The sequence below is a fragment of the Tigriopus californicus genome, chromosome 1 (assembly GCF_007210705.1).
Source record: "Tigriopus californicus strain San Diego chromosome 1, Tcal_SD_v2.1, whole genome shotgun sequence".
In the NCBI taxonomy this organism is placed as follows: Eukaryota; Metazoa; Arthropoda; class Copepoda; order Harpacticoida; family Harpacticidae; genus Tigriopus; species Tigriopus californicus.
The window spans coordinates 9,850,364-9,862,008 of NC_081440.1; the positions used below are offsets into that span (position 1 = coordinate 9,850,364).

An 11,645-nucleotide genomic window follows, 5' to 3' on the forward strand; every position below is an offset into this window, starting at 1 on the left:
ATTAAGATTTTAATGCGTGATCAGCATCAAACGGAAACAGATTAAGTCGGGATATGTTTTTTTTTCTTTTTTTTTTGGGGGGGGGGGGATTAAAGGCGATTACTGATTAGCCACAAGGATGTAGGTAGGCCTCAATTGTTTCCTTAGTTTTTGTCTCTAAGATCAACCACAACGCCTGTTTCATAACCCATGATGGATCGTCCACAAGGACAAGTGAAAAGAGCTGGATGCAACATCTAAGCGAGTTTGGACGTAAAATAGCAGAAATCTAGTCAGGTTAGGTAGCGCTCGACATTTCTTTTCTGATTATCGGCTTATTTGTGGTGTAAGGGAATTTCGAAATGTCATTTCGTTGGACGATGATCTCCTGCGTTTTGTGCTTTGGCACCCAACCCAGCATCCTTGAGTTCTGTCAGGAGGCCTCAATCGCTTGATTCATGCCCCATCATGTATAGGGCATGTTAAGTTAGAGAGGCTTTGACTAGTTGAAAGTATCCTTGGTTAAGTGAAGGAAATTGAAGAAAAATGTATGCAGCAACCCTGATACTGAGCATTTTGAGGCAGATTTTCAAAAATTGCTAAAGCAAACAGTATTCTAATATTGAATGAAGAGTTTATTGCAGTGACAGAACTGCACAAAAAAAATGATATACTTTTGGCTTTGTAGCACAACTCACTCGACAGTTGAAAATTCAATTGGATTCAAGAGCGAGTACAAGTGCAGGTTGGCTACACTGTTTGTCATATTTCTCCCTCCTCAAAATGCTGAAAATCAGTGTTGCCGCGCTACATTTTTCTTGAATTTTCTTTGCTTCACATGCCCTATTATTCGAGCATGCCTTGTGTAGTTTGAGGATAAGGGCTGCTAGCTGGTAACGTGCTCAAATGTCGGTTCAGGTCGAGTTTGAAATAAGTTGTGTCCTTGACGTCGCATATTCCAATTCATGGCTGGCGCTTGACAGTCCGCATTGTGGACTCATCTTTCTTATTGGACTAACTTGGCAATCAAGCTTGGTGTTACATTCAATACCTAATTCGATTGTGAATACCCATTGACCACTTCTCGGAGATAAGGGCTATTCCGAGCAGCACTCAATTAACAGCTGGCTTAGACATATCAGGGAAGGGCCTTCCTTATTCGACAAGGTGAGAGAGTTACGTTGTTCGTGAACATGTGCTTCCCTTACTACTCTTTCCGGGAAGAAATTTGACACCGCCCAGATCCAAAACAAGTAAGTACCTTCCCTACCTATCAAAAAAATACATTGCGTAAAAGGAGACTAAAAACGAATTGCAATCCATGTAGGGCAAGATTTCTTCCCAGGAAGTTGGTCTCACTTCTTAATAGAAAACCCCACCAGCATTTGTGTCTCAAGCTCAACCGGTTCTAGAGATTGGGCGAGATATCTCCCTGCTATTGCGGTTTTATTCACGTTATCTTCGGCACAACTGTGGTTTGAATTGCGTCAAACTATAAAGGCTTGATGTTGAGTGTGGGTGGGTGGGCATTGCATTTGCTCGAAGCATACTGTGAGTACTTTGAAGTCGGGTTGATGATGGGTAGAGGCCCTATGCGTGGGTGGTGTGTAGATTGAAGATTGTGCTTTGTTCTAAAACCAGAAACAGAACTAGTGGGCGTAAAAAAAACCTTATGACAAACCTGCTCAAGCTACACAAATGATCTTGCGTCAGCCTAGAATGCTTTAGATAGTCTAAAGTGAGAACGGATTCCCATACACTTACGGAAGAAGGAAAAGAGTTTACTGGTGTGCTTCCCACGGTTTCTATCGAAATATGAGTAGATGGCATGACCGCTTGTTGACTTAGGTACTCCAATGGGAAAGCGGAGCAAGAGATCCTTTTCATCCTGCACTTCTTATTCCTTTTGGTATAAATTTTGCCCTTTCAACGGGCCCTATCATACTCTTGGGTGCGAAAATCCCACTTTGAATGAGGTTCAAATTCATTTGAGATCTCCATTTCTGGTCCAGAAAATGACAATGTATGCAATTCGTATTAGACGTGATGCAGATCATTGCATAACTTGCATAATTTGCCAAGAAACGAAAAGAGCACTTTTTAAAGTGGAGAATGAGTAGACGCCGGGAAACAAATAGCGGGAAGGTTGATTCGTGTCTTAAATCATTGTTGTGGCTTTTTTATTACCAACACTACCAAACACAAGCACAATCCGTGGTTTGATAGCTTAATGCAGTCCTTTATGTGTTCATTAATGAGAGTGAAAGAACTCGAGGCGTTTTCCACACTTAATACAAATGCATTGTACTTCTGTCGTTTCCCTTGTCAATAATAGCATGGGGAGGAATTTCTTATTGGAACAAAGGTTGAGTTGTTCCAAATTGAGTCTTCTTCTCCTGTCTTTTCCTGTAGTTCCCTATCACCCAACTGGCATGTCATCTAAAGGCATGCCTGCCATCCAAAATTCACTTTGTATGCTCACGAGGGCGGTTGTATTCTTCAATTGCAGGCTGCTCCACGAACATTAACAGTGACTGCCCATATAACGTGTCAGGTAGGGATAATGATTTTTTCCAAATCCTGGATCGTTGCAAGTTCTTAGGCTGGCCAAAAAATCCATGCTTTATTGCTCCAGTTTGGATTTCCAAGCACTTTTTAAAACTTAATGAAAATCGCATTCATTCTCGCCATGCCCTAGTCAACTGATCGATTTAGCCACAAGTGTGTGTCCCATATCTTAATATTAATGTGATTTAAGTTCTGCATACCCGTGTAGCCATATTGAGTGAGAGGTTCAACAACAACAGGCGTCACAAAAGAATCCTTTAACGAATCATTTAACCCCTCGTTGGGATGAAAATTCGCTTTAGGTGTTGGATGTCCTATTTCATTCGGCAGAATACACATTAATTGATTAAGGGATTTTACTTCAATGAGTGGTGTTTGGTTGCGCGGTAGTCGTCAGTTAACCACCCGACATGCAACTTCACGACCCTTCAGTTTCTTGCATTTCGATCAGAGCAGGCATAATCATAGACGATTCTGAAGTCCCATCGTGAAAGTGTCTATTGGAAGATTCAACGACCAATTCAGTTTAAGTTAAAAGTTCATTTACCTCATTGAGGCGAGATTTTTCTTCAAAATTGCTACTTTGTTCAAAGGCTTTGTATTCCCCGAGGGAACAAAGAGACTTCTTTGCACACATGGTTCTTGGTTAATAGCCTAGTCTTGGTGGACAATCGCTTATTCGTTCATTCCATCATCGCAAAAGAGCCCATGATTTCGACATCGACATCGAAAAATTTGAAGATGATCGTATCAATTCCTTCTCTATGTATACCACTGAACCCTCTGTCAGTGCGAACATGAACTGTGAAATTCCTGTTATGAGGTACTAATTGCTGCACCCAAGTTTCGAAAGTGGAAATACGTTATCTTGGTTGTTGCAGGAGTCTGGTCTTACGATTATCTGAGTGTGCGTGTGTATGTCATCTGGAGATTTCACCAGGTATTCTACGGTTTAAGAAGCTTTTCATTGAGTTAGAAATGAAACTGGTTGAAGTTGGTTACTCGTCTTCTTGCTAGATGAGTCTGAGCTGATTTACAGATTGCTCTGCTTTGCTAAGAAGTTGAGATAGAAAATATGACTTCCTGCCTGTTCTCTTCGCTTCTCTTGTAGCGTTTCGTAGTGAGATCGTCGTGGGGAAAATAAAATCTTTCATTTCCTTTGCCATGACTCTTACGCCTAAAGCTTAGTTCGCACATCGAGCCCCCGTGATGATTTTCACCTCTGGCCCTAAGCAACCCCGAAAAAACGTGTAGTTCTCAATTATCTAGAGTCGATTGCGTCGTGATTTTGTCTTCGTTTACCTTTTTCAGGCCGTTGACAATCAGGTTCCATCATGGCAGAAGAAGATACCGAGTACTTGAAGCTCCCAGCCGAGGACAGATGTGTTCATAAGTTGTGGAAAGCCCGTGTTTCGGGTTACGAAGAGTGTGTCAAGAACTTTAGTCGCTGGGACAATGACGACCCCAACTGGAGAAAATTCGCCCCGATTGTCAAGAAATTTGTCACGGATACCAATGCCATTGCACAAGAAAAGGGCCTTGATGCCACTTTGGTCTTTGTGCAAAATAGCGACCTGGCTGGCAAGCAGGTCGGCGATATCATGGATGGCCTTGTCGCCAAATGTATCGGTGCTCCCAAGACAAAGACGAAGGACTTGGCGAAGCAAATTTGTTTGATGCTTTGTGAGATTGAAGTCCATGAACGAGTCATCGAGGAGTTAATCAAGGGATTATCGCATAAAAATCCCAAAGTTATATCTGGTTGCGAGAACACCATGACCGAATGTCTGAAATTGTACGGTGCCAAGGTCATCAAAGTATCACCTCTCTTGAAAGCTACGATGCCTCTCCTAGATCATCGAGACAAAACGGTACGAGAGGAAGGCAAGCTCCTGATTATCGAATCCTATCGGTGGGTGGGGGGAATTATGAAGCAGCAGCTCACCGGATTGAAGCCTGTCCAACTCACAGAACTTGAAGCAGAATTCGAGAAAGTAGCCGAAGCAGGTAAAGCCAAACCTGAACGGTATCTCAGATCCCAAATGCCCGTGGCTGGTGGTAGTGGCGCCGACGAAGGTGGGGAAGAAGTAGATGGCGAGGACGGGGGTGCGGGTGGAACCCAAGAGGAAGAAGAAGATGAAGATCCTTATAATTTGATGGACCCGGTAGAAATTTTATCTCAGTTACCCAAGAACTTCTATGAACTAGTTGAAGAGAAGAAATGGCAACTCCGTAAAGAAGCCTTAGATGCGTTACTTCCGTTGACCAAGAACCCCAAGATCGCTCCTGGTGATTTCAATGATTTGGTGCGGGTTTTAAAGAAGTTCATCGGTAAAGACTCCAATGTGATGTTGGTGGCCCTGGCGGCACAGTGTTTCGCAGGTTTGGCCAAGGGCCTGAGGAGCAATTTCAAGAATCATGCCTTATCGTCATTGTCAATTCTCTTGGAGAAGTTCAAAGAGAAGAAGATTAACGTGGTGTCGGCTTTGGTTGAGGCCGTGGATGCTGTCTTTCTTGTTCTAGATGTGGAGGCTATTCAGGAGGATTGTTTGGCAGCATTGAAGCACAAAACTCCCACTGTGAACACAGAAACGGCCAAATACCTGGCTCGATGTTTTTCCAAGTGCCCTCCGCAATTGGTAACAAATAAGAAGGCATTAAAGGGTTATGTTTCTTCGCTGACGGAACGACTCTCGCATCCAGATGGGAATGTTCGTGATGCAGCATCTGAGGCTCTTGGCGTTTTAGTCAAGTTCTTGGGTGAGCCACAAATGATGCGCTTGATGCCAGACTTAGACAGCATTAAACTTAACAAGATCAAAGAATATGCCGAGAAAGCTGAACTTAGTGGCAAGCCCGCTGCTGCTTTGGCTGCGGCACAAGCACCGCCTAAATCAGGGGGAAAATGCGCCACTGTCGCCAAACCCAAAGCTAAGGTTGTCAAACCAGCATCCGAAACTGCTCCAGCCAAAGCCACTGCCCCTGCGAGTGCCCCACCTCGTGCGGCTGTTGCAGCCAAGGCAGTGGCTGCTGAGAAGAAGACTTCGGCCAAAGCCGTCGCTCGACCTGCCACGGCCAAGACCTCCGTTGCAAGTCGGAAAAAAGGCGAAGAAATTGACCTGTCGCCCCCGTACATGGCAAGCAACCTTAAGAACGTCCGCTTCAAAGAGGAAGCCAAATTGAAAGTACTGAAATGGAATTTCGCCACTCCCAGACAAGAATTTGTTGATCAATTGAAGGATCAAATGACCACTGCGAGTTTCAATCAGACTTTATTCACTCAATTATTCCACAACGACTTCAAGCAGCATCTCAAAGCTATTGAGACACTCACCAAAGCGCTCGAGTTAGACGTCGAGGCGTTGAAAGGCAATTTGGACTTGATTTTGAAATGGGTGACCTTACGCTTCTTTGAAACGAACCCCTCCGTTTTGCTCAAAGGGCTTGAGTATTTAAACAAGGTCTTTGCCCTGTTGTCAGAGACTTCGTACAACCTTCACGATATCGAAGCTGTGTCCTTCATCCCCTACCTGATCAATAAAGTAGGTGATCCCAAGGACCAAGTTCGAAGCAGCATTCGGAACATATTCAAGATCTTGTGCCATGTTTACCCCGCCAGTAAGATGTCTCCCTATCTCATGGATGGCCTCAAATCGAAGAATGCCAAACAACGAGCAGAGTGCTTGGACGAATTGGGAAATCTGATTCAATCTTATGGCTCGAGCATTCTGCAGCCCACCGCTGGTGCTTGTGTAAAGGAAATTGCAAAGCAGATCGCTGAAAGAGACAATTCCGTCAGAAGTGCCGCATTAAACTGCATAACAGAAGTTTATTTCCAGGTAAATAACACAAAAAAATATCAGCGAAAATGTACCAAAGTTTGTTATTAAAATTGGCAATAGGAAATCAACGCTTGTTAGATTTCATTTCTTAAAAGGAAAATTGATGCTATGGAGCTAATGTACGGGTTTCGCATGAAATTGAAATTACCCTAAAAAATTAGGAACACCGTTCCATCTTGTGCAAGACCCATTCATCTTCTTCGTTTCATCATGTTTTCCATTACCCAATAGCCTTTCTTAAGCCACGTGCTTCAACGATAAATTTCTTTTTTTTCTTCCCTAGGATGGAGAGCGAATGTACAAGGCTCTTGGAAACCTGCCCGAAAAAGATATGGCCATGCTCGAAGAGCGTATCAAACGTACTTCCAAATCCCGCCCTCCGCCCAAACAAGGCCAACCAGGTGTTGCTACAGTTGTTCCTCCTCCTCCCCAAGCAACTAAAAGTGATCCACCCTCTCGCGCTGGGTCGGCTAACCCTCCAAACGCTAATCCCAACTCAAAACTTGAAAAGCCGGGGATAACTTCCCGACTTATTCGTCCACAGACAGCAGGAGGGGCACTCACGAATGGGTCGGCCACTTTTACACGTCAACAAGCTGCAGCTGGTTTAAGTGCCATGGGTGCACCCCCATCTGTACGGAACAATGGGAGCCCCTTAAGGAGTAGACCAATCTCAGGGGCGTTTACCCTGGATCTGGATAAGATTGAGTCTGCAGTAAATAAAATGGATGATGGCAACGTCAAAGGATTGGTCGAGCACAATTTGGATGATATTTTCAATCATGATCCAGTGACGCTTCCTACTAGAAGACAGTTTCCTTCGTCTCCTTCAAATGGATCCGGGCTTCAACAATTGGGATATTCCCGAACAGCTCCAACGAATTCCCAGCCTTCTTTGGCAGACATGCCAGAGGCCTACGAGATGCTGGATGTGGTTCTCGCCCAGATCTTCAACCAAGACACTGAGGTGTGTATTGGAGCCTTGGTCCAGCTCGATGAACTCATCAAGGATTCGGAGAAAGTTGAACTCCTTGGCAAGCGAATGGATCAGTTACTCGTCTCATGTTATATGCAGTACCGATATGTCCTTCTCACTAAGATGAGAACGGACAATTTTGATCCCAAAGATGTCATGCGGATTTTCCAGTATCTGACGATGGTGTTAATGTCTTTGTATCATCACCAGCATCTGACTAAAACTGCTTCTACCGGAGCCTTACATGACCTTCTCCATATCATCATTGGACTCTTATTGGAGCCTCAAGTGCAAGAATTGCCGCAAGGTTCTCAACTGATTCGGGCATTGAACGTTCTTACTGTCAAAATCATTGACCGGAGTGACCATACCAACGTCATGATTGCCTTCTGTAAACTTCTGAAGGACAGTGTTGGGAACTCTAGCATGTCCACAAAATACGTAGACTTGGTCATGAAATGCTTGTGGAAGGCTGTCAGAGCCATGAACAACTGGATCGACGACATGAATTTGGATTTGATTCTTGCCGAACTTCACGATTTCTTGAAGGCCCACCCATCGTCCTACTGGAAACAGCAATCCTCAGACACGCCCATTCGAACCGTCAAAACCATCATTCACTCCATGGTCAAACTTCGAGGGGACGAAATCTTGGACCACTTGACCAGAATCCCTGATCCGGATAATTCTGAACTCGTGCCGTATTTGAAGAAGCTTCTCCACAATGGCGTGGGCAAGGAAAACGCTGCTATGGCAGACAATGGAGCCTTGAACGAGGCTAATCTGCAGAAAAAGAAACCTCCAAGATTTTCACGCTCTGACCATGAGGCATTAGCTGAAATATTCAAGAAAATTGGCCACAAAGAACATACCAAACAAGGACTTCAAGAGCTCTACAACTTCAAGCAACAAAATCCCCAAGCAGATCTCGAGCCGTTCTTGGCCAAGTCATCCCAATATTTCCGGGACTACATCGAACGTGGTCTCAAGAACATTGAAATCGAATTAACCCAAACTGGAGGGGTACGAAATGGTAGTGGCTCTGGAAGCACTTCAAGCATTCCCACCTCATCACGATTCGGTTCTATCTTATCTGATGCCACCAAAGAGAACACCCAACCAACGCCAGCTCATTCCCAATATTTAGAGCGGCTTCGGAAACTTCGCGAACAAGGAGGTTTGGAAGGCAAAGGAGGGGGAAGTACCTCGACCATGAACGCTTATCGTATAAGTTCCACCAGTTCCATCTCTACTACCATTGCATCGTCTTCTTCATCTTCAACTATGATGAGCTCAGAGAAAAACGTCAACACCGACATGATGGGAGATCAACAAGAAAACAACAGAGTTCAGCAGCAACAACAACAACCGCCTCCCCCCAATGTAGAGGATATTCGTAAAAGATTGGAACGCATCAAGCAATCGGCATTTTAGAGGCAAAACGAAACCGTTTGTGGACGATGAGAAAAAGACAGTCTATGTATTGCCTATTCGAAATTTAAAACCCATATTAACGAAACGAGATGCGCTTGGCTTTTGACAATTATATTGGTTTACTAATAACTCTCATCCAATAAAACAAGAAATACTTCATTTTCCCATTGAATGCCAACAGGGTCAATAACTACGTCTGAATTAAAGGTTTCGATCTGTAATATCGAATGGAGAGTTTTCCCGCCCGATACTGAAGCAAAATCTTTATTTAATACATATCCTTGTCTAGAATCATTACTCGCCAACACACCTAAGAGCTTCTGTTGAATGAATTTGATTTGGTGCATCTGGCTCCATCCATTAATTTGGGCCATCTTAGGTTTGAGTGGGTACGTGGCGATTGAGGACTAATCACTTGTTCTTTTTATTGGGCCCTCTCTCTTCATGGGTTCTGTTTGCCGTCTAGTACTAGACGAAGGTGCAGACCATCAAACGTAGAAACAGGAGAATACGCTCTAGGATGCTTATTTTTAAGCACTGACACGATGACACAAAACGGCAAACACATGCAAAAAGTTAATCACAATGCCAAAAATGATAAGCTATGCATTCATTCTCACTTTTGATGTGATATCTCAGATTACTTCTGGATTTTTTTAAATTTTTTGGTTCGTGTTTTCACGGGCTTTTGTAACCGCTACAGGAAATGAAATCCCCAGTAAAATGAAATGTTATAATTCGTCTATTTATTTCCTTTCAATCCCTATTTGAAATTTGGACGTAAATTTGACTACCCTACTTGAATGTAGGGTTGATCTGGAACGCTAATTAATTTTTTTTAACAATCTATCTTGAAAGATGCTACCTGTATTGTCTTCACTAATCCCAGGAATAGAACCAGATACTTATTATAGTTGAGATATCTTTACTTCGCCATTTTCACCCAAAACATACCACTGTCCCTCAGTCACCGATTCTGAGGGACTGAGAGATACCATACAATACATCCCCCCACCATCCAACGGGTCAAATACAAATGACTTTTCACACATTTGATAGATAGATTTGATACCAAACTCATGGAACAGATCTTAGACGAATTGCTCTCCGATTCTTCCACCACAAACGTCCTGAATTTATTCGAATTCCGTAACGGCGATGAGAACCAACCCAATCTGTCCCAGATGATCCCAACGTTTTGAGGAATGGTCCTGAACTCTAACGAAATCTCCCACAGACAATTGTTTATGACGTTATGAGTTCATATCACATTTGACCCGCTGATAGGAATTCGAGCTCATCACTTTTTTGACCAAATATTTTAATTTTTCACAGTCACCTCGACTAAGCCATTAATTACACTGTGGAAAATAAGGGGAAGATCGACGCCATTCAACATTCTACTCCTTTAAGAATAATTAGAATTCATGCGATGCTAAATTTGGACCACAATCCGAGTCCAATCGTTCCGGAACGCCAAAATCAATGAACTATCGTTCTAACAATTTGGTTATTTGCTTGGAAGTTGTTCGAGATCGGTCAAAAAAAATGAAGGCATGCCCACTCGGAAAATCTGTCTACATGCACTGAGAAGTTTTTCCAGGCCTCGGAAAACAGATCAATACCAACGGACTGGAGGGGTCTCTTGCAAATGGGTTCCGTCCATATTGGTACTTTCTGAAATTATATCTCATTTGCATCCTATCCTTGATTTCACACTGTCAGGGATTCTTGATTTCGTCCAAGGTTTTGGAATTCATTATTGGGACAATAGCTTGATGGTCTGTAATGATAACAGAATGAGGCAAGCCACGATGAAAAACACCCAGCTTCTTCGTTGCCCAATATCCAGCCATCACCTCGAGGGTGGTCATTCCATAATTTCCCTCAGATTCACAAAGCCACCTCGAGTTCGCCTCAATAAATCGCCACCTTCCGTCCATGCCCCACTGTTTAAGAACATATCCAAGGCCTCGTTTTTTAGCGGCATCTTTCTCCAGGATTGTCTCCAAGTTTGGATAATATAGATCATAAGGTCGGTAAGTGTGACAATGCGGTTTTCGCCCACTCAAAGGCTTCATTATGTGGCGGTGACCATACAAATGAAGTTTTTTTTTGATAAGAGGGGTCTCATGGGAAGGGATAAGTCCGCAATTTCATGCGAGAAACCACTAAAATGATTAACCATACCCATGAACGACCTAATGTCCTTCAATGATTCTGGTTTTGGAAATTTCTTGAGGCACTCCACTTTTCGTGGATCGACCTTGATTCCAGCTACATCCACTTGGAATCAAACGAAATTGACCTATGACTGACCAAACTCGAATTTGTTCTTGTTCATTTAAATGCCTTTCTGTCGACATTTCATCAATAAATCGACCCCCCCCTTCTTAACATGGGATGGAAAATCGATGTCGAATATTATCACGTCTTCCACCAATTTCCTCATATTGCTCTCACTATGGAATGCATCATCCATCAAAAGATTAAATACGTCCCCTGTAGCATTCAGACCCATTGGCCACGGCCACCTTGCAAACCGTATTGTCCCCAAGGCGTAATGAATGTCGTGAGGTCTCGGCTATCAGGGTGCAAAGGTATCTGCCAATACACCTTTAAAGCATCCTACCGACTGCGCCATGTATTGTCTTCACTAATCCCAGGAATACAACCAGATACTCCTTAAAATTGATATATCTTTACTTCGCCATTTTCACCCAAAACATACGTACCTCACCATACCGAATACCTCATACGCTCACCGAATGTCCCTCAGCCACCGTTTCTGAGGGGCTGAGAGATACCATACAATACACTACCGGATCAATAAGGCCTATCTATTT

General features: G+C 43.4%; 1 protein-coding gene across 2 annotated transcripts in view; it reads left to right on the forward strand.

The window, feature by feature from the left end:
* The window catches only part of LOC131877025 (cytoskeleton-associated protein 5-A-like), a 9,811-nt gene extending 840 nt beyond the window's left edge, over positions 1-8,971 (forward strand). Inside the window, exons 2-4 of one of the 2 annotated variants that reach the window (XM_059222598.1) lie at positions 2,489-2,533; positions 3,859-6,386; positions 6,673-8,971. In XM_059222598.1, coding sequence (XP_059078581.1) covers positions 3,882-6,386; positions 6,673-8,799 — 4,632 coding nt within the window. In that variant the 5' untranslated portion in view covers positions 2,489-2,533; positions 3,859-3,881 and the 3' untranslated portion in view covers positions 8,800-8,971. The remainder of the gene's footprint in view (positions 1-2,488; positions 2,534-3,858; positions 6,387-6,672) is intronic. The other variant, XM_059222591.1, reaches the window with a different exon arrangement.
* Positions 8,972-11,645: the final 2,674 nt, after the last annotated feature.